Source organism: Malus domestica, chromosome 03, assembly GCF_042453785.1.
Source record: "Malus domestica chromosome 03, GDT2T_hap1".
Lineage (NCBI taxonomy): Eukaryota > Viridiplantae > Streptophyta > Magnoliopsida > Rosales > Rosaceae > Malus > Malus domestica.
Window position 1 is genome coordinate 6660536 of NC_091663.1, and position 23412 is coordinate 6683947.

Sequence of the window (23412 nt, forward strand, 5' to 3'; positions counted from 1 at the left end):
TACCACGGACCTCGAGGCTGTACAGTCTCACGTCACGTGATATCGAACCCGCACCAACCAGATCGGCAAGGGGCAATTCCGTCATTTCGCAATTTCAGGATCCTGGAATCGTAAATAAACCAGTGGGCCACACCGTATCCAGCTGTATCCCTAATTCTAAAATTCAAAATCTTCGTTTTAGGCTCTAAAAATTTAAAACCGTTTCGGCACCCATCAAATTAGGTGGCGCAAATCCAGCCGTTGATTCTCCCCATTCCAGTTAATTTAAACAGCCAATGAAAAATTCGAAAATTAAATAATTAAATAAATTAGCAAAGAGCCGTTGTAGGGTTACAGCTCACTCCCTCTATATATCCGCCCTCTTACTCCCTCGCTGCCCCTCATCCTCGCCGTTCCCTCCTCTTTCTCTCTCTAAAACTTCATCTCTCTCTCTCTCTCTCCCTCCCCCTAGATCTGCCGATCTACTCTGCGCCGAAACCCTAGAGCCGAAAATGCGTGAGATCCTTCACATCCAGGGAGGCCAATGCGGCAACCAGATCGGGGCCAAGTTCTGGGAGGTGGTGTGCGCCGAGCACGGCATCGACTCCACCGGACGCTACCACGGTGACTCCGAGCTCCAGCTTGAGAGGGTTAATGTCTACTACAATGAGGCTAGCGGTGGCCGCTACGTTCCTCGCGCCGTGCTCATGGATCTGGAGCCTGGCACCATGGACAGCATCAGATCTGGGCCGTACGGCCAGATCTTCCGCCCTGACAACTTCGTTTTCGGTCAATCGGGTGCTGGGAACAACTGGGCCAAGGGTCATTACACTGAGGGTGCAGAGTTGATCGATTCCGTTCTCGATGTGGTTCGCAAGGAGGCGGAGAATTGCGACTGCTTGCAAGGTATGTGTGAACTCAGACGAAATCCTAATTGTAATTTGTGAGATTTTGAGATTGGGTATTTCATTTCTGTGTCGATTAAACCCTAGTTTACCGAAATGAAGAAACCCTAACTGTATTTTGTGAGATTCTGAGATTTGGGGGTTTACATTTCTGGATCGGTTAAACCCTAATATTGGCTTGTGATTTGGTGGTGCAGGGTTTCAGGTGTGCCATTCGTTGGGAGGTGGTACTGGATCTGGGATGGGAACGCTTCTGATCTCGAAGATCAGGGAGGAGTACCCAGATCGGATGATGATGACTTTCTCTGTGTTCCCATCTCCCAAGGTCTCAGATACTGTTGTGGAGCCTTACAATGCTACTCTTTCGGTTCATCAGCTTGTGGAGAATGCTGATGAGTGCATGGTTCTTGACAATGAGGCCCTCTACGATATTTGCTTCCGCACACTTAAGCTCACCACCCCCAGCTGTAAGTTTGCTTAGATCTATGTTCTCTGTTGTTTGGTTGAATCAATTTTGTGCAAGTGTTTGTATGTTTATGATTTACTCTTTATCTAAATATCAAGTTGTTTGACCATGTTAATTACTCACTGTTGGATGAATAATTGTTGCATGATTTGAATGTCCATCCTGTTTTGCTTTTGAGTTTATCGGTCATGTGAAGTGTTCGGTGTTTTCTTATTGATTGTTGAGTAATGGGTTGCCATTCATTTCTTTAGAAAAGCAAGTTTTGGCAATGAATGAAAGTTTGAATGTCTTAAGTTTAGCTGGGTTTTTAAGTCATGAGGTCTCTGTTCTGATGTTACGTTTTGTGGTGAGTTATGGTAATTACTGTGAAAGTAAATGAGATGTCATTTTTTTTCTTGGAAAGCATGAATTGATTTCTTGGAAAATGAGGTTTGGTGAGCAATGGATGATTGATTTTTCTGTACTTGTTTATTTTTTATTGTTGGGGTTTGAAAGCGTGATTTGTAGATTGTGTGTGGTTGCGATGAAACAGATACTAAGTTGAACTACATGCTCCTTGATTGATTTCTGCTTCCTCATAGGACTGATTCTCCTTGATTGATTTCTGCTTCCTCATAGGACTATGATTGCTGATGATGTTTCCTCATAGGACTATGATTGCTGATGATGTTTCCTCATAGGACTATGATTGTTGATGATGTCTCTGTTTCTTCTTTTATGTTTACAGTTGGTGATTTGAATCATTTGATCTCTGCAACAATGTCTGGAGTTACTTGCTGCCTGAGGTTCCCTGGTCAGCTCAACTCTGATCTGCGCAAGCTTGCTGTTAACCTGATCCCCTTCCCCCGTCTCCACTTTTTCATGGTGGGCTTTGCTCCTCTTACTTCACGTGGCTCTCAGCAGTACCGGGCCCTTACTGTTCCAGAGCTCACCCAGCAAATGTGGGACTCCAAGAACATGATGTGTGCTGCTGATCCCCGACATGGACGTTACCTAACAGCATCAGCCATGTTCCGTGGTAAGATGAGCACCAAGGAAGTTGATGACCAGATGATGAATGTGCAGAACAAGAACTCTTCCTACTTTGTTGAGTGGATCCCCAACAATGTCAAGTCAACCGTCTGTGACATCCCACCAACCGGGCTTAAGATGGCATCAACCTTCATTGGGAACTCGACATCCATCCAGGAGATGTTCAGGAGAGTGAGCGAGCAGTTCACTGCCATGTTCAGGAGGAAGGCTTTCTTGCATTGGTACACTGGTGAAGGCATGGACGAGATGGAGTTCACTGAAGCCGAGAGCAACATGAACGATCTGGTTTCCGAGTACCAGCAGTACCAAGATGCAACAGCCGATGAGGATGAGTATGAGGATGAGCAGCAAGAGTACGAGGAGGAAATGTAATTCTATCGTCAAAGCAGTATCGCTTCTTTTAATATCGACTTTCCAGTTTAGTGCGTTTGTGTAGCATGTGAATGAATGAATTTCCGGTTGAGAGAGGGGATCGGGGGACAAGTTTTAATATCAACTTCCAGTTGCTGCTATGTGCTGTAACTTTGCTTATTTTCGACATTATGTATTTGCGGTAGTGATATATTCGCTTGCTTCCAGTTTCTACTTTCTGTTCTCGCTAGCATTATCAAACTTCCGGTTATTGTATTGAACTTCCGGTTATCCCTACTTTCGGTTCCCTTTCTGTATGTTGAGATCGTCGAATGAGTTGCCGATGTTAGAAGAGGTTCAAAGTTTGAAGCCGTATGAGGATTCTAAGATTTTGGGGATTTTTCGATCATATCCGTTTTTTGTTAGATATTGTTTCTATTTAATTTTAAATAAAAAATTTATAATAATTTTTTACTACACGATAATACGATGAACAAATATGATTGAAGAATATTCAAAATCGAATCCAACGAGAATCCTCCTGGATTGATGTCCAAAATATCAAAACTTGAGTTGCACAAGATTTTTTAGCATCTTATTAATTTTGGAATTTATTAATAAAAATTGCATTTTAATACTTATTTGAATTAAATGGAATTGAAATTCTCACATTATCCCTTCTCAAAGTATCTCCTCATATGCTAGTCACTTTACCACTGTTGCAAAAAGCAACATTTTGTATACTCTTTATATCTTCTCACATGCTAGTCACGTGATAGTTGCTGCAAGATGGAACACTACACTCGTTAGTTATGCTTATAAACTCATCATATGAAAGAAATAAGAATTTACTGTAATGCCAAAGGGGCGATCAATTGTATTTTAAAATGTTTGATCTCGAGCGGTTGATTTAGTGGAAAGCTACCAAAAGTTTGAAACTGCAACCCAAGTTTAAACTCCCACGATTAAATTTATTAGGATCACCGACTTTACTTTGGTGTACAATTTGACCTGAGGACCACAAGTACGATGATGATACCTCATGTGATACCAGAATGGCAGAATTAAATGAGAAGGGACCAATCTTCTTCAAAAATAAAAAATCTCATAAGTAATAATTTCAAGGAATAGGGGTCATTTACCAATTCGAGAAAACTCACGAGGTCATTCCGTAAATAACACAAACCTCTCAAAAGAGTTCCGCCTCCCCGCAAAAACACAATTTACACAAACGAAGCTCGTTACAGAGAGAAAGGAGAGAGTGAGAAAGCCGAACCGGAAAATGGCGAGCATTTTCGCAAACAGAGCATTAACAGATCGAACCGGAAGCCTCTGGAGGCTCACATCGAGCTTCCTCCGAAGCTTCAGCACCGCTTCCCAAAACCCACCCGCCGGCGCCGCTTCGCCTTCGGCGTCAAAGAAACCCAAGCGGAAGAAGAAGAAGAACCTGTTCGAGGTGGCCCAGTTTCTGCCCAACTGGGGATTGGGGTACCAAATGGCTAAGACCCACTGGGTCGGCGTCTCTTACCAGATTACAAAAATCAATCTTTACAAGGTATTAGTTGCTACCAAATTTTCCCAGATTTTGTTGGGGGTTTTGCTCTGTTTGGTTACTGGGAAAATATGGAAAAATGATTACAAAGTTGGGATCTTTCGCCTCGAACTGTCGTATTTAATTGCTTGCATTAGATGTGGGAATTTCATCCATTTTTCCTTTTTATTGTTATTATTGTTGTTAGGGGTTTAATGGTTTAGGGTTTATGCGGTTTTTAATTTTTCAGGATGGTAGACATGGCAAAGCATGGGGAATCGTTCATAAGGAAGGTCAGTTAACCTTTACATTTCCTGGAATTTGAATTTTTTCGTGTTCTCAGTTCAATTGAGTTTCATTTGTATTGGCAGTATAAGGGTTTTATGACATTGCTAGCACAAATGATAAATGCTAGATAATTGTGATTGTTTTCGATAGCACAAAAGTCATAGAATCCTGATCTGATTGATATTTGCGTTCTCAAAGTTGTTTGATATCGTTCTTATGTACCCCGGTGATCCAAAACGTGTAACTTTTTTGTTCGGCTTACATGATTTTGGTTGCATTTGTATATTCCACTTGTGATCTGGTAAGAATTATACTCTTCATGTTCGTTTGCAAATGAAACATCCTGAATGGTAGGGAAATAATGCATTATCGAGTTTTTCTATGGAGCGCTCCCCTTGTCATGGTATTTTTATTTGTGACAGTGAACATGCATCCTAATTTCAGTTATAAGTTACAAGTGAGAAGTATTTTAGGGGTATTGACACTCTTTACACCTCCACTATGTGCATACATGTACATATGTAATACCTGTGCACTTGCATGGATCATATAAGGCTTCCTTTTTGTTAGTCTCAGTTCTCTATTTGTTTGTCATTTTTGTTTAGTAATGACTAATTCTTTAGAGTTCTGAGTCAGATTTGTAGCTGTAACGTTAATAAAGAACTGTGAAAATAATGTTTGATCATTTTCTGTGTTAGGTTTGTCGATTTTAAGTTACTCTCTTATATGAAAGTGAATATAGTGGAATTTGTTGCAGGCTTGCCAGCCGTAGATGCCCCCAAGAAAATAAGCGGAGTCCACAAGCGTGGTTGGAGGTACATTCCAAACTCGAAGAGTGAAATTGTTCCATGTATGACTAAACCTACGGAAAGTGCTCCAGCAGCTGAAGTTCAAGCAGCTTGATACGTTTTCCTCCAATTTTAGGGAATTTAGCCTGATCTGTTATACTTGGATGTTCTTTTTCAGTTACTCAGTTGTATCCTCCATCGGTACAATTTTTTGTTGGATAAGGTAGTGTGTTTTTTTTTTATAAATCAGTTTGTTATGACGATCCACTGTAGCATCCTCCCTTGTGCACTGAAACTAGAATAATATCTCGGAACTGCAAAATCGGAAGGGAATTGTTATTGGCGCTCCAAATTTCTCATTCTACACTCCAAAATTTCTATATTTAGAAAGAAAAATACACTTGTAAGGAGTGCAGAATGAGATTTTTGGAGTGCCAATAACACTTCCCAATCGGAATGGATTATAAAAAAGGATTGAGCATGTTTGAGTTTGGTTATTGTAATGTTTTCTCTTGTCTGGTTCGGTGCCTGTTCCTGTTTCTTCTTATTGTATGAATGCAATCGGCATGGTGTCCGATTTAGGTTTAAAAATTATGCTGCTTGGATTGATGGTTGTACTTCATATGGAGCAAGATTTTCATATTTTCATGGCAATATAGGGTTTTATGTGTTGTCTTGCAGTGTCTCTTGTATCTGGTGTGAGTGCTCGTTTCTACGTTTATGTTTCGTTACAATTGCCAGAGTCCTATCCCGAGTTGGCATACAATACAGCACCTACAACTCCCCCCACGATTAATTGGTCCCGAGTTGGCATACAATATAGCACCTACAACGCCCTCCACGATGGTCACTTGACCAACATGTGAGGGGATTATCGTATGGTAGGCGCCGTATACAAATGTGGTAAATAATTTTCACAACTGAGATCCCCTTGAAAGATGTCATGAAACCCTTTTGCCCCAAGTTGCTTTTAAGAATCCCGTTAAATTTGTAGGCGTGTCATACGGAGTAATTTGATCAATGGGTTGGTGGATTCGAACTTAGATCTTGATAGGATTTTTACCACTTGCAAAGTAGGAATAAAAACACTTAAAAATACTTGCAAGAGTGTAAGGTTGTCGTAGTATAGCAACTAAAACGTTTTTCAAAATTAAAGTTGTGAAAGCCTAGGGTTCCGTCGTCACCATTAACAATCCTACGCAATTTTACCAATTACTTATGAATTTCTACATACATGCTTTAAGGTTAGGTTTTCCTAATACATATTTTCCTTGTGATCATGTTCAAGCGAAAACGTATATCTAACATGCAACATGTCTGTGATGTTTAAATCAAATATAAACATGCAAGACTCATTAAGCTTTGTGAAAACTCTTTAAAAAACCAAGCAACCCTTAAGAGCGTAATGTTCGCCTTAAGTGAACTTATAATTACTAATTACAAGAACCCCTCTTCAATTTCAAGGTGATGTTCTAACATAAATTGCATCAAATTACTTGTCTAAAAACCCTAATGGTCGTGAATCACTAAGACAATTAGATAGTTTAATTACGGTGATTAATAATTCAAACCAAGCATGTATCCATTCATAAGTAAATTAATAAAACCACATATTCATGCTAAGGCTTGTGGCTTCGCCTTAGCAAAAGAACTAGTTATGAGCAACTATAAAAACTAAAGAAAATATTAGAAAAATGATTGAAAACACCTTGTAAGTAAAACATCTGAAGTTCTCCAAAATACTGCGTGCCTTCCCCCCCCCCCCCAAAAAAAACCCTAATGGCTAAAAAGCCTTATTTATACTACTCCAAATTAAAACCCTCATAGAAAAGGTTCTCTAAAAACTAAGAAATAAAATAATAAAAACATAACTAGGAATTACATTCCTATTATGACTAGGAAATCTACCCAACACAGAGATAGCCACGTTTATAGACCTTCAGGGCTCCAAAACAGGCCCAAAATGAGTCAAATTAAAGATTAAGACCTCCTTTTCAAGTTCCAAGAAGAGCCCAAGTTTAAAATCCATCATCTTTCAGCCTAAAAGCTCTGCAGCCCAATCTGCTAGCATTGTGCGCTGGGCATAAATTAATTCGCCACGATTAAATGCTTTGGGATAAAATTATGAAATTTTGAGACAACCTTCTTTACAGATTCACGAACCCGCTCCAATTGGAATCGCTAAAAAATTCCACCGTTTGATTACTTTATGCTTAGAACAAGTTTGCATGTCCTACATTAAAAATGCATAACAAAGCATCAAAATCTCACCAAAATAATAACCAAAATATACCAAGAATAGAAAAATAATATATAATATAGAATCGACTCATCAGATCTCTTCCAGCAGTCATAAGATGTTTCCTTAGCTTCTTGTATGCCCTACAACAATATGGACATCGGACAAAATCCTAAATTGTCAGCATACATCGCCTCGGAACATTGGGCATATGATAATTTGTGAATCACTGTGTTTTCTAACATGGAGCAAACGAAAAACGTGCTCCATATTTCTCCTCTAGTCAATCCCTCACTAGATAGTCATCATATCCCTAGTATTTTGAGAGGCGAAAACCAGAGGGCAACTCACATTGCAGCCAAGCCGCTAACCGACATGTCCACAACGTCCAGAGGGACTGTTAAACCGTCCATAGCCACCAGCCGAGCAAGCAAGGCGAGCGGAGGCTAATAACGCTAGCAATGTGAGGACCATTCAGCACAAACGCCATAAGAAAGGACCACTTGTTTAAGAAAGGACCAGTTGTCTTAACTCCTGTGTCTGGGCATGGAAAACTACAGGTGCAGAAGTGTGGAGCATCAAGTTAGCCATTTTCTATCTTCTATACACACACGTGTCGGTTTCTCCACCACCAAAACCAAATTCCGTAAGTCACAATGCAAACCCGTGTGACATCATTCCGTGCGTCACAAAGCAAACCCTTGTGACCCTGGATTAAACAGACTTTAATTTGTTCATTATTTCAGACACTTTTGGAGGAGTAAGTGAGCAGTTAGTGTTTTTTTAAGGGCCTGAGTCGTTGATTCATGTGTTGAGTTGAAGGGCGTTGCAACACCTTGTATTTATAAGAATAAATTGTTAGATATTCAAATCGCAACTGTAGAGTTTAATCCTGAAGTATTATCTCATGTCAGTTGAAAACCACATGCAAATATCTGCACACTAATCCAACCCTCAACAGTCCGTGCTAATCCCATCATGCAATTGCATATCCACTTAACCACTTTCTTTTGGAAAAATGAGACTCGTTGAGAAGGATTTTTAAATTAAAATGACTGAAAACACTTTTAGTAAAAATGTTTTTGAATCAATCTTTAGTAAAATGGCAAGTGAATCTTGGAAAAACAATTTCTTGCTTCATGCAAGAAGTATATAAAGAGGTCGCACTTGGTGCGATGGCAAGTGCCTTCGCCCATGAGCGGTAGGTCTCGGGTTCGAGACTTGGGAGCAGCCTCTCCATAAATGGGGGTAAGGCTAGCCGACATTCACCTCTCCCAGACCATGCGTAAAGCGGGAGCATTGTGCACTGGGTATGACCTTTTTATGCAAGAAGTATATAACTTGTGCTTTTTGCAAGAAACATTTTAAGTGTTTTGAAACTCAATAACAGTTTCTCTAAAAACGCTTTTAATTTTTTTAAAAACAGTTCCAAACAAACTCATAATCAGTTCCAAACAAACTCATAATCAACAAGCTAGGATCAGCATATTTATTCGCACAGAACCATCTCTCTCGGCTAGTCATCTCAAGTCGACTAGTCATCTCAAGTCGCATGTAATTCCAATCTTTAACCCTTTATTCAAGCCAATCTTATCACATCACCATTTTTGCATAAAATCGAAAAATTATGGTAGTTTTCGAACTACTGCAGTCTTATTCCACACGGTAAAGACTTCTATCAAAAGCCGCCCTTGGATCATAAAACACAATTTGATTTGTTTGGAGATCAAATTAGAAGATCGATTTTTGCAAAGTGACTTACCCCAAAGATTGAAACCCTGTTTACTTAATAATACAAAATTGTTGCAGGAATTTAGCCAACTATATCAAATGACGTCGCTGCCATGTTCACGAGTACTTCAGGTGAACCGATTAGTGTCACAGCTCGTAACGCCGGCAAAGCCAACACCTCATGAAACAAAACTGCTATCAGATATTGACGACCAGGAAGGCCTTAGGTTTCAAACTCCAGTTCTAATGTCCTACAAAAATAATCCTCTTATACCGAAAGATCGAACCGATCCCGTTAAGGTGCTTAAAGAAGCACTGAGTAAAGCATTGGTGTTTTACTACCCTCTAGCTGGCAGGCTCAGGGAAGGACCTAACAGAAAGCTTATGGTGGAGTGCACTGGAGAAGGTGTGTTGTTCATAGAGGCTGATGCTGATGTAACGCTTGAGCAACTCGGGGATGCACTTGTACCCCCGTGTCCATTCTTAGAGGAGTTCCTATGTGATGCGCCAGGATCTGATGGTATTCTCGGTTGCCCCTTGCTGTTAGTTCAGGTAACAGTACTTATATACGCTCATAAGCGTTTTTACAATAAGTACTTCTATTTCGAAAACTTTGATTTAGTTCGATCGGTTAACCATAATTACATATGTTGGATAGTACTTCCCTCCCTTCCTTCCTCATAAGTAAAAAAGTCCCCTTCCCTCCTAACATGACAGTCGGAACTTTTCATTCTCTTTATTATCGATTAAAGATCATTTTTAGAAAAACTCAATCGATTTTGAAACCGTCTAGCCATCCATATACGGTTATGATAATACGTAGCAATATCCTCATAGTGAACCATCAATTTCTTTTATCCAATTATGTTATGCCCCTTGCATACTTGTAAGAATCACTATTTATATCCATATTACTTTACCCCCAACGTCGTTCTGTTTCTATTTATTTAGTTCGAGAAATTAATTTCATAAAAAATTATGCAACGTAGGTGACCCGTCTGAAATGTGGAGGTTTCATATTTGCATTGCGCATAAACCACACGATGTGTGATGGATTTGGGATGGTCCAGTTCTTGAACGGAGTCGGGGAAATGGCTCATGGTGCACATACACCATCTATTCCGCCTGTGTGGCAGCGTGAGCTCTTTGACGCTCGAAATCCTCTACGAATTACATGTACACATCATGAATACGAGGAAGCGATTGATTCTGATGAGGGCTTGTTTGCGGTTAGAGACCAACAAAACATGGTCCAAAAGTCTTTCTATTTTGGTGCCGAGGAGTTGAACGCCATTCGGAAACATCTTCCAGCACACCATTCTCCTTCCTCCACATTTGACTTGATAACAGCTTGCTTGTGGAAATGTCGAACTCTAGCCCTTGAGATGAATCAGAAAGAGGTTGTGTATATTTCGTGTATATCTACTGCACGAAATGCGCGTCTTCCATTGGGATACTATGGCAATGCATTTGCACTCCCATCCGAAGTTTCAACGGTCGAAAGCTTATGTAAAAATCCGATAGGATATGCGTTGGAGTTGGTCAAGAAGGCGAAAGCTAAAATGAGTGACGAGTACATAAAATCAGTGGCGGACCTTATGGTAATGAGAGGACGACCTGACTTTTCTTCGACAAGGAACTTTGTGGTTGGTGACACAACGCGTGCTGGTTTTGGTGAGGTTGATTTCGGATGGGGGAAGCCGGTGTTTGCTGGACCGGCCAAGTGCGTTAATATGATAAACTTGTATGTTCGGCACAAAAACAAAGAAGAAAATGGGATTCTGGTACTAACATGCTTGCCGCTATCGGCGGTGGAGAGGTTTCAGCAGGAGCTTAAGAGGATGACTGTGGAACCGGTTGAGGATAACACTAAACCTGTTAGGATTAAGTCAACACTGTGATAAGTTGCTAAGGTTTTAGATATTTTAGTTCTGAAATTTTTCCATCCAACTTGTTACCTTTCTTTTTCTCGTATTTTCTTTTTCAAGAGGGTAAGTAAGTGTATGTCCCGAAAAAGAAGGGTAAATAAGTGTATGTTCCCCTCTTTTCTTGCAAGGGATACGGTTTGTATCTCTCTTGATTAAGTGTACCCCCTTTTTCTTATATTTTGATTTTCTTGCTTTATGAGAGATACGGTTATGGTTTATATCTCCTGAATAAGTGTAATTTTTTTTTATATCAATAAATTTCTCTCGTACCACCCGAGGTTCTATAAAAGAAAAAATTTGATGCAAATAAAGGCCTATGCATAAGGGTCTATGTCTGTATTTCAGCCAGCTTCCTTACCAAGTTGGCCATGTTGAATGATGAATGGAAGAGAACAAAGTTAATTTTTACCGCTTTGCTTCTATCATGCTATCATGTGGCATATAACATTTTATCAATCGCAATGACAAGAAATTAATGCATTTAATAGGGTGTAATAGCAATGATTAATTGGTCACTTGACCAACATGAACATATTATTGAGGTGGACGCTATATACACCCGTTAATAGATACGTATGATAACTCGATTGGTGTATTAACCTTTATTTGGTTGTCCTAATTGGTATTCTCATGGCATCTTCCGACGCTGTTTTACGATTCTGCTTGTGCACACGACCTTGGCACCTTTAACATCTTAAAATCCTGAAAATGTCAGCTTCCATCCTTCGCAGGAAATTTCTTACATGGGGTGATTGGCCGTAATATCTTTACAGTCTGGCTAGGATGGATTGAAGACATACTTTGCCTTTCAACTTTTTACAACCTTTCCCTATGAGACCACATAAAAATGTTTCCACAAAACGTTCATTTCATTGGGTAGTAGGCAAATGTAGTGCATGGTTTTGCTTCAAATTCCACATGATGATTAATAAGAAAACAAAAGATACAACATTTTTTTTTTCAGTCAGACGAGAACGAATAATATTCTTTGAAGTTAAGCAAAACAATAAATGTCAATATAAGAATCCTAACTGATTTGGGAAACTTTACCCTGTATTTGGATGAAAATTTAATATTATTAAGGAATTTCAAAATGTTAAAAATAGAAATGACATAATTTTATCTTCTATAATTTGTGAATTCTCTTGTTTGGTTAACCTAACACTAGTTTTGGATGATGAAAATAAACTTGAAATTTTAACAAAAGTCAGAATTTATAAATTGACATGCATAAGTTCCCTTGTTTGGATTCATAAATATATAACTTTAAAATTTCTGTGTGGAAAAAAAAAAACATAAAATTTGAGACCTCCAATTCCTTAGTTTAAATTCCGTATAAATATGTGTAATTTTCAAATTTACGTGAGTGAGTGTTTAAAAATAACAAATTTCATGGTTTACATTCAAGAAGTTCCAAGTGTTTGTAGCCGTTGGAGCAGTTGGAGCAGTCTCTGGGCGTTCTAGGACTTTTCCAGTTTTGTGTGATTCTGTGCAGAGTTGTGCCCAAAGGGTTTTGGTTCCCAGGCCAATCGGAGGGGTTCATGTGGCTGCAGAGTGACGGGTTCGGCTAGGACCATATGGTTGAGTTTCTGGGAGAAGAGGTGCTGGGTGTGACGTGTTTGAAGGGGATGGAGTGGTCCTCGCCATCAAATCGAGAGAAATGACGGAAGAGATGAGCCGCCGTCAAATTGAGAGAAACAAGGGAGCGAGAGGTCTGAGATGTAGAGAAGAAGCAAAGAGATCGAGAGAGATGGACTGAGATCAGTGAGATCCGTAGGAGGCAGGAGGTGGAGGTCGAGATGGTGTTTGGGGGAAGTGAGGATCGAGATTTGGAGCGGCAGGGGGAATCTTTTTGTTGGCAATTGGGGATTAGGGTTCCCGCGAGTGTGGTGGTGTTTTTGGCTGGGGGCACGATTTTATTATTTTTAAAATTTAAAACAATTTTGACCAGAAAAAACTTTAAAATTTTAATTTTTCAATGACTTTTTATATTAGTACCTCACAAAATGTTAAATGCACTCTACATTAAAATTTAATATTAAATAATTTATTTACTTTTCTATGCAATGACAATTTTGACCTTATTAGGTTTAAAAAAAAATCTAAATACATCCCAAATCATTTTTAACGTATTATTTATCTTTTTCAACTATCAAAATCTCTTCGACCATGCATTGTTGAACAAAACCTTAACTAATGAAACTACAAACATGTTGATTGAAAAAAATTATTTTTGACGAATGAAACAAAATCGATTTTTCGGAAGCTTCAAATGAGGTAAGACTTCATATTTTTTATTGTTTTAGTGATTTTGACGACATCGATAATTATTTAATTTTTCTTTTGCTGCGTTATTCAAGTTTCTATGTTCATATTCATCTTTTAGGAATAACAGAGATTACATGAAGAATTAAACACTTAAAATTACCACCAAATATTAAAAACAGACGACATGAGTTTTAATGGTGGAATTGAAAACAAACCACATATGTTTTAAATCCCAGGCAGCATCTTTTGTTAAAATTCCAGTCGGCATTTTTTGTCCAAATTAAAAGTTTGGGTAAAGTACAAAAAACTACCTCAACTATTGGTGTCACGACACTTTCATTCCTCATCTTTTAAAATTGACAATGTCATACCTCATTTTACGCATTTGTGCCAATGTCATACATTCCGTTAACCTAACCGTTAATTTGTCAGTTAAATGCTGACGGGGCTTGATTCGGAACCCCCTCTCTATTAAAAAAATTAATAAAATATTATTAAAAACTAAAAAAAAGTATTTAATATTTTTTAAATATTAAAATAATAAAAAAAGTCAAAAAAAAAAAAACAAACAAACAAACAAACAAAAAAACAAAGCTTCGTCCCTCCCCACCCTCTCCTTCCTTCCTTCCTCCCTCCCTCCCTCGTATCCTCTTCTCCCCCATCTACCAGCTGCAACCCAGAAAAAAGAAGGAAAAAAAAAAAAAAAAAAAACCTACCTTCGTCCCTCCCCCCCCCCCGGCCGGCGTCATTCTCTCTTCTCCCCCATCCCCCTCACCCCCTCTGCAACCAAGAAAACAGAAGAAGAGAAAGGAAAAAAAAAACCTTCGTCCCTTCCCCCCCCCCCATGCCCAGATCCGATCACATCCCTTACCGCACCAACCCCACCCCCCCCCCCCCAAGATCCCAAGATCCCCACACCTGCAACCCAAAATCCACCACCCCCCAACTTGAAGAAGAAGAAGAAGAAGAAGAAGAAGAAGGAAGAAGAAGAGAGAAGGAAAGAAAAAAAAAAGGAGGAGGAGCAGTTCGTCCGTCCCCCACTCCCCCCAACCCAACCTCCAAAAGAAGAAGAAGAAGAAGAAGAAGAAGGAGAGAGTGAGGGAGAAGGAAAAAAGAAAGAAAGAAGGAAACCAGTTCGTCCGTCCCCCCTCCCCCAACCTAACCTCCTGAAGAAGAAGAAGAGAGAGAAAAAAAAAAAAAACCCCTGTTTGTAACCCAGTTCGTCCTTCCCCCCTAAAGCCAACCTGTAACCCATAAAGAAGAAGAAGAAAGGAAGAAGAAGAAGAAGAAGAACAAAAAAAAAAAAAAAAGAGAAACCCAGCTCGTCCGTGCAGAAGAAGAAGAATAGAGAGAGAAAAGAAAAAGAAAAAGAAAAAGAAAAAAAAATATATATATATATATATTTAACTTTTCTTCATTATTTTAATATTTAAAAATTATTAAATGATTTTTTTTAGTTTTTAATAATTTTTTAATAATTTTTTAATAGAAAGTAAGGTCTGAATCAAGCCACGTCAGCATTTAACTGATAAATTAACGGCTAGGCTAACGGAAGGTATGACATTGGCACAAATTCGTAAAATGAGGTATGACATTGTCAATTTTAAAAGATGAGGTATGAAAGTGTCGTGATCCCAATAATTGAGGTAGTTTTTTGTACTTTACCCTAAAAGTTTTATAAGATTTGAGAAATGTGGGGTGTATAGAAAAATATAGGGTGCATGAAGAAAATGTAAAGTGTATTCTGAGAATGTGAGGTGTGAGGGTATTATGGAGAAGTATGTGGGATGTATTAAGATAATTATTCATTGAAAAAGCTAATGTGGGGCTGTATTAAGTATGTGGAGTTTATTCAACAATTTATGGGATGTTAATATAATAAGCATTTTTCAAATTTTATTTGAAATTTGTTTTATCCCACATGTCAATCAATGGAGGGTCCAAGCCAGCATGATGTTTAGTTAAGCGAGGATTAGGTCTCGCATTATTCACGTTATCATTTAACAGAAAAATTGACGGAGGTATGACATTGCAATGAATTCGTAAGTTAATGTATGACATTGAAATATTTAAAACATGAGGTATGAGAATGTTATGCGATCCAAAGTTGAAGTGTTAAAATGTAATTTATCCAAAAATCATTTATTGTTTGTTTAACCAAACATCTCCATGTAAGTAAAAATAAGAAAACTGTTTAAAAATGGGGCCAAAATCAAAAGCCTCTTCTTTTGGGAAATATTATTTTGGGCCAAGTTGCTAAAGGCCCGAAGCTTGGTTATAATGCTTGACGTCCAGAAGAAGAAACCCAAAAAAGCACAGCAATCAATCGAAACAGCTTTCCCTCCCATTCTGCTCACTGCTCTTCCTTTCTTTCCTTCCCAAACCTCAAATCAACGAAACCAACCATGAATCCCAGACACCTTTTCACCATTGTTGTATGCTCCTCTCCTCGCCTTGTTCTCTGCCTATGAGGATACCACAAACAAGTTAACCCCGTGCAACGAAAATGTGTCATCCACCATCCATGTTCCTGTGATCACTTACGGTGATCTTCCGACGGGAAACCAAGAAACCCCTGACACTAAAATTTTTCAAAGACTTATTTCGTCTTAATTTCATATCTGATACCACCATCTGTTAACCAATTACCCACACTTTTCCGTCTGCTTCTTTGAGCTATTGATTCTCCAAGTCGCATCGAAAATCTCATTGGACGTCCAGCTGATGGCAGTTTTGGTGGCTATTATGATTTTCGAGAGTTTGAAGCACATCTTCTTGGCAGCGTACCTAATCACCTGCCAGTAAGAAAGTTTCTTTTCTTGCTTTATAATCAAATTAGAATTTTGGGAAAGTGGGTATTTTCCTGGATTATGTTTCTTTTTTTTGGGGAAATGACTATTTTCTGTTGCTGTTAAATTTGGTTGTCGTTATGGGGAAATCAAGATTTTAATTCAATATTTTTGTTCTAATTGGTGTTTTTTTTGTTTGCTCAGTTACTTGTGCTTTCTTTGTTACCCAAATTGTTCATGCTGTGCGGATGAAGCTTTAATCTTTTTGTTTTTGTTTATATGAGGTTCTTGATTTGGAATAAAAACAGCATTAGGGAAAATGGGTGTTTTCCCAATTGTTGTTGGGGAAATGGGTATGTGCTTTCTGCTCTGAAACTTCCAAATTTTTCCAAATGGGTGGATTTGTGTTACAAATTGAGTTTTGTGCTTATGGGTTTTTGAGTTATAATTTTCAGTGAAATGAACCCCATTTAGAACAAAAGATTATAACTCAAAAACCCATAAGCACAAAACTCAATTTGTAACACAAATCCACCCATTTGGAAAAATTTGGAAGTTTCAGAGCAAAAAGCACATACCTATTTCCCCAACAACAATTGGGAAAACACCCATTTTCCCAAATGCTTTTTTTTATTCCAAATCAAGAAACAATTATCAAGAACCCCATATAAACAAAAACCGAAAGATTAAAGCTTTATCTGCATATCATGAACAATTTGGGTAACAAAGAAAGCACAAGTCAAAATAGAGCAAACATATAAAAACACCAATTAGAACAAAAATATTGAATTGAAATCTCGACTTCCCCAGAACAACAACCAAATTTCACATCAACAGAAAATAACCAGTTCCCCCAAATAGAAACACAATCCACGAAAACACCCACTTCCGCGAAATTCTAATTTGATTATGAAGCAAGAATATCAAGAAAGAAACTTTCTTACCGGCGGGTGTTTAGGTACGCTGCCAAGAAGATGTACTTCAAACTCTCGAAGATTATAAAAGCCACAAAAACTGCCATCAGCTGGACGTACAATGAGATGTTCAATGCGACTTGGAGAATCAATAGCACAAAGAAGTAGATGGAAAAGTGTGGGTAATTGGTTAACAGATGGTGGTATCGGATATGAAATTCATACGAAATAAGTCGTTGAAAAAAATTAGGGTCAGAGGTTTCTTGGTTTCCCATTGGATGATCACCGGAAGTGATTGCGAGAACACTGGATGGTGGATGACGCATTTTCATTGCATGGGGTTGTCTTGTTTTTGGTATCCTTATAGGCGGAGAACAAGGCGATGAGAGAAAGGCATACAACAATGGTGAAAAGGCGTCTGGGATTCATGGTTGGTTTCGTTGATTTGAGGTTTAGAAAAGAAAGAAAGGAAGAGCAGTGAGCATAATGGGAAGGAAAGAAAGGAAGAACTCTAAAATGCTGGTGGTTTGAATAGGTATGGGGTTTAATATGGTTTCGTGTGTGTGTGTATATATATACACGTTTCATGCATTATGCAATTTTTGCTATGTGGAATATATGAGTCAAAGAATTGATCATGCATTATGCAATTTTTGCTATGTGGAATATATGAGTGAAAGAATTGAAAAAAATTAGAAGCAATTAGGGTTTTTTAAACCCTAGAAATTGAAAAAAAAAATCTGAAAAAAAAAGAAAAGAAAAGGAAGCCGTGGTTTGCAGCCGCGTTCTCGCCTAAGCCACCTGAAGCCAAGCTGGCTCTGCCCCAAAACCCAGATGCCCAGAACCACTCCCAGGTTCGAGACGACGCCTTTTTCTAGCGTTTTGTCACCTACATCCCCGAATTCACCATATTTCCAGGTGGAAATCTCGATGCCGATGGATTATTTGCACAAAACTCGATGACCCGCAATCGTCTTCGTGGGCAGATTTTTTCGAACGGATTTAAGAGATTCCCGAAGAATCTTTAAGTTTTTAGATTTCTCCGACATCGTGATCATTTCCTATCGATGTTCTGTGGATTCCGACCTTGGTTTTGGATTGATATCATCGCCGCTGAGACACCGCCACCTTCTTCCTCGGCGATACCACACACCCATAGTAGCTGGGGCGCCCCAAATCAAACCTACCTCTTTTGGGCCTTGTCCAGGCTTAGCCCATTTGGGCTTCATGTTTTTTTTCTTTATTTCCTGAGCCCGTTGCCCTCTCGGCTCCTAGCCAGCCTGAAGCTAGGCTAATTTTTCCTACCAGCCCACTTGGGCTTATTTTTGTTTTGGCCCACGACATCGCAGCAAGCATGCATATTGCTTTGTAGGTTATTGGGCTGCCCAATGCAGCCAACCTGAGCCCAATTTGGGCCTACTTTTTTACATGTGGCTTGCAGCCCACATTAAATCACATATGGGCCTAGACAATTTTTTTAATTTTGCTTTTACGATCGACCCCGAATTACCCTGATCTATTAAATTAATCAAAAGTGACCATTCTTGGTGAGGTTGCATTTGATTTTATCACTGTCGGGTTCGAATTGGATGTGAGGGACTCGTGGGAGGGAAGCTTGCAGAGCGCATGGCTGAAGGTGCGAAGTGAAGAAATCCGGGGGTTTTGGATCAGCTACGATTCGAGGCAGATCATCGCCGACGGTTGTGGCCTTTAGATTTCAGGTGAGTTCGAGTATATCGATGTGATGGTAGAGGGCGATAGGTTGTTGATGGAGAAGAGAAGCACGTATACAAAGATTCAGAAAATAGAGAACGAAGATGATAAGAAAGAAGGGGCATAAAATAATAGTTTAATAAAATAAAAAGAAAAGAAAAGAATGTAATAAAATAATATTTAATTGATATACCAGGTGGAGAGTAAAATTTTGAAAGATGTCAAAATGTCACAGACTGTCAAATTTAAATTTGATGTTTAAAATTTAACATCTTATTTGAAGATGCTCTTAAATATAGCATTAAGTACTAAATCTTATCTTTATACTTTCCTAATTTAAGATCAACTCAATCAAGTAATGAATCACAATGGTATGTAATCGTATAAGATAATCACAAAATATTATTTAATTAAACAATATCCGGATAATTCTTTCCTCTTCATTTTACAAATGAAACATCTGGACCAACGGGATGTCGACACATGGCATGTCAAACCCTCCCCATGTGACCAGCCTTAGCTCCTATAAATATCTAGCTCCTATAAATATCTCATTCTCCACCAAATTTTGATAATCTTTTGCTACGCAATCAAGTTTTAAAACTCTATCTCTTTTCAAAGAAACTAACTTAGAGCATCTTTAAAGGAAATGTTAAAATATCCAAATCAACAATAACGATAATAAAAGACAACATTAATATTTTCCAATCAATAAACCAAATATGATGTGGCATGACATGGAATGACACTCTCCTCTTGCTGCCAAATTTGGCAGCACCTTCAAAAAAATTTAATTAATTATTAAATGCTTTTTATTAGTTTTTTTTTAAATTGGTTTAAAGCATTATCAGTTTGTTTCTTTTCATTACCAATGCAAAGCAAATACATATGAATATATTTTTTTATATTTAAAATTTGGCATATAAGTTGGAAAGCAAAACTGTAAAACATGTCAAAGTGCTATGTAAGCCTTCAAATTTAAATTTTAAGTTTAAAATTTGACATCTCCTTTAAAAATGATCTTAATCATTTGGCGTGCTTTGATTCTTGATCAAATGTGTTTGTTTATTTTTTAAGTAAAAATTCATCAAAATCGAAGATAACAAATTTTTGCTCACAAAGTTCATGGAAGAAATCAGCAAAATCAGCAAAATACTATTAGAAAACGTGTTATGTGAAATTTCTTTATGTTTTCTTACTTAAGTAAACACTTGGAAGTACACACTCATAAGACTTATGTCTTACCTGTGTCTCTATCATTAACGCCTGTGCCTCTGTGTCTGTGAGTGTCCCACAACTGGCAGCCTTAAAGGTTACAAGTCTTTTATCATGATCCTTTTAAACACTTCTCTGATCGCTGCAGTTTTGCCCCCACCATCCTCCTTATAATTCGCCTTGGCTCCCGGACTCCTCTCTCTCTCTCTCTCTCTCTCTCTCTCTTCTCCCCACCATGTTCGATATCCAAATGCCGCTACTTTAACACTGCCCTCCACCATTTCATTCCATATATCCTTCTGGGTTTCACGAATGTCAGCTTCCGAGGCAACCCACCACCGCCGTTCGGCCACCGGAGGCAGCGGCGCGTCGGTCTCGGATGACTCCGACGATGACCAGTCTTGGCACTCGATGTCTGAGTCGGGTAATGTCCAGAGGAAGTCTTGTGAGTCGGATTGTCCAGTGGAGTTGGTGGATTTGGAGAGTGGGGTTCTGGAGCTGAAGAAGGTGGTGCATTTGAGTAAAGTTGAGAGAAATTGCAGGATTTGCCATTTGGGTTTGGAAGGGGGCGGTGGGACTGACTCTGGCTCTGGGGTCCCAATTGATTTGGGGTGTTCTTGCAAGGGGGATTTGGGCGCTGCTCATAAGCAATGTGCTGAGACTTGGTTCAAGATCAAGGGAGATACGTGAGTACAAACTTTTTCTGAATTCAATTCATTATTTTCTTTGATTTTTGGTGTTTCTGTTTGTGATTACGAACATCCATCTGCTGGATTCTGGATGTTTTCCTCGTCTGATTGTTTAATTTTCATCCGAATTACGCTTAATGGAACAAATTGGCTTGTTTTGTGGTGAAGTTTTACCTTTTGGAGATCAAAAACAATATGAGTACATAAACTTCAGGATTATGTTTCTTTCTGTCTCTGCAATTCTGCATTGAAGTGCACATGGATGTAATTGTAATTGTAATTGTTTTCGGGAGTTGGATCTCTCACCTTGATCTGGTTTCATTTCAAACTATGATCTTACTATGAGTTCAGGTTCCTGCTCCCGAGAGTTCAGCTTATTCGATATCTTACTAGCTAGTTAGCTTCTTTCCTTTCATGTAGTGGTCACCATTGTTCTTATTATTTTGCTTCTTACTGGAAAGTTGAATGAGACAGATCACGTTGCCCACATGATTGAGAAAATTTTGTAGAAGAACAAATCTTGGTCAACACTTGTACAGTCCATCCAAACTCAAAGATATCGATCACCATAGGTTTAGAGTTTTTATTGGCACGTCTTCTGCGGCATTTACATTAGTGGAAAGTAGGGGGTCCAATGTGAGCTAAAGGAGTCGTCTTTGTGTGCAAGAATTGAGTTCCTGTGTTTAAATGTAGATATCTTGTGCCATGTATTTCTTTATATATGCTTCTTATTTAGAGGTAAATGTTTCATATAATCATGCCTATGGTTTACTAAAAGTTGATATTTGCGTAAATGAATTTTAGCTCTTTGGTTCAGTCACAATTTTATTTCGTTTATAAATTTGAGAAAAAAACTATACGTGGATTCTATTTTCTTTTCTATTTATAACTCCAAAGATGATAATATGGTAAATTCTTAGGACCTTGCACACTATATCCCCTGCAAGGAAATCTCCAAACTTTGGCAACAGGAAATTATAGTCTACCTAATCCGAATCACATTACAAATACTATAACGTACACTATAGACAGATTGGTTAAGACTTGAGAGTCTTAAGACTTACTTGATTAATAACCAGGATGAGTAAAGGATACCATGCTAATTCTATTTTGATTTTGGTTATCATGGCAAGCAAATGGAATGACATGTTGACGTCAGGACTCTTTACCAAAAACAGGAATAGAAGATTCCTGGCTACATTGTTTGATAGTGATTGTATAGCATTCTGGCCTATATTGTTGATATTTGAGTGCTTTCTGGTAGTTAATTATTCAGCGCCTTGATGTTGAACTCAAGACCTGTTGCCAACAAGTTACTGACGACCGGTAATATTTGAGTGCTTTGATTATACACTTTTATGTTTGTTCAAAATCCCCATAGTTCATTTCTTTCTGTCTCTCTGTTTCCACAAGCGATCAATACGTTGCATTACGGTTGCAATTAGTTGTCTTGTCTGGGTGACATGTTTTCTGTCTTTGTATTTTCATTTTTCTTACTTCAATCTGGTCTTGTTTTCGCATGAAGTTTAATGGTAAAGATAATTTAGTAAACTGCACATGTGGTTCAATTCATTCAATTCTTGTTCTACATAGGTTTTATTCTACTGTTACAAAGCATACTTTAATTTATTTAATTTACAGAACCTGCGAGATCTGTGGCGTCACTGCATTCAACATTTCCAGTGAGCAGATAAACGAGTCAAATGCCATTACTGCCACATCCGCATCAGTACCAGCAGCACCCATGATCCTGGTTGAAACGCGAACCATGTGGCATGGCCGCCGCATTATGAATTTCCTGCTTGCCTGCATGATCCTTGCCTTTGTAATTTCATGGCTTTTTCACTTCAAAGTGCTTTCATGAACACCAGCAGGGAAAAGAAAAAGGCTCTGAATGTGTAGGGGTAAGTTGCAGTTTTCCACTTCTCCTCTTGTTGATGCTGCTACTTTGTCTGTACGCCTTCCTACTAGGCCCTATGTTCTTGTTCGAGGCTTAGCTCCAAATTTCTACGCACGTTCTCCGTCATCTGTAATATAAATTGTTCCGCATGGCTATCGATAGTAAGTTATAGTATCTTTGGATAAGTGGGGGTAAGAACCTGTTTTCCATCTGCTGTCTTCATTGTGTGCTTGGTCTGGCAAAGCTTTCGTGTATGCATGTCTTATTTGTACAGTTAAGAACTCCTCAGTGTGGAAGAACTCAGTGGAGATGCTCATCAAGCCCTAGTACCTGTAAGTCATGGTTCATGAAGCATGACAACGAAGGTTGTTGGCGTCTTCGTTGATTTAAAAGGTTAATGACAGTATGTACCTACTCAATGATCCTTGTAATATACAAGTTACCGGCATGAACGCCATGAATTCGAAATTTTCGGTTCATTCAAATGCTATGCCTGAGACTTCAAGTGTTTCAGATTGATTCCTTCAAGTTATGAGTATTATTCAGTTCACCTGGTGTTTGTACTGTCCGCACCAGTATGTCCGCATAACATTTTGCTTAGGCTCATTAGCAAATTTAAATCAGCACGTGAGCAATTACGCTTAACCATTTAAGCTACCAATCATTGCAGATTGCAGATTTTGAAA

At 38.6% G+C, this 23412-nt stretch overlaps 4 protein-coding genes across 4 annotated transcripts; all 4 read left to right on the forward strand.

The window, feature by feature from the left end:
- Window positions 1–205: 205 nt before the first annotated feature.
- LOC103418801 (tubulin beta-1 chain) lies at window positions 206–2960 on the forward strand. Its single transcript, XM_029099687.2, has 3 exons — window positions 206–885; window positions 1082–1351; window positions 2078–2960. The coding sequence occupies exons 1-3, from the start codon at window positions 492–494 to the stop codon at window positions 2752–2754; spliced, it is 1341 nt and encodes a 446-aa protein (XP_028955520.1). The 5' UTR covers window positions 206–491; the 3' UTR covers window positions 2755–2960.
- Window positions 2961–3848: 888 nt separating this feature from the next.
- LOC103419241 (uncharacterized) lies at window positions 3849–5837 on the forward strand. Its single transcript, XM_008357369.3, has 3 exons — window positions 3849–4288; window positions 4515–4557; window positions 5310–5837. Exons 1-3 carry the CDS (start codon window positions 4016–4018, stop codon window positions 5453–5455), a joined length of 462 nt encoding a protein of 153 aa, XP_008355591.3. The 5' UTR covers window positions 3849–4015; the 3' UTR covers window positions 5456–5837.
- Window positions 5838–8945: 3108 nt separating this feature from the next.
- LOC103419256 (alcohol acyl transferase 2-like) lies at window positions 8946–11510 on the forward strand. The gene is made up of 2 exons (XM_008357377.4): window positions 8946–9862; window positions 10300–11510. Exons 1-2 carry the CDS (start codon window positions 9410–9412, stop codon window positions 11209–11211), a joined length of 1365 nt encoding a protein of 454 aa, XP_008355599.3. The 5' UTR covers window positions 8946–9409; the 3' UTR covers window positions 11212–11510.
- An 8633-nt stretch (window positions 11511–20143) lies between these two features.
- On the forward strand, window positions 20144–23276 carry LOC103419283 (uncharacterized). The gene is made up of 2 exons (XM_008357400.4): window positions 20144–20823; window positions 22468–23276. The coding sequence occupies exons 1-2, from the start codon at window positions 20450–20452 to the stop codon at window positions 22688–22690; spliced, it is 597 nt and encodes a 198-aa protein (XP_008355622.3). The 5' UTR covers window positions 20144–20449; the 3' UTR covers window positions 22691–23276.
- The last annotated feature ends 136 nt before the right edge of the window (window positions 23277–23412 follow it).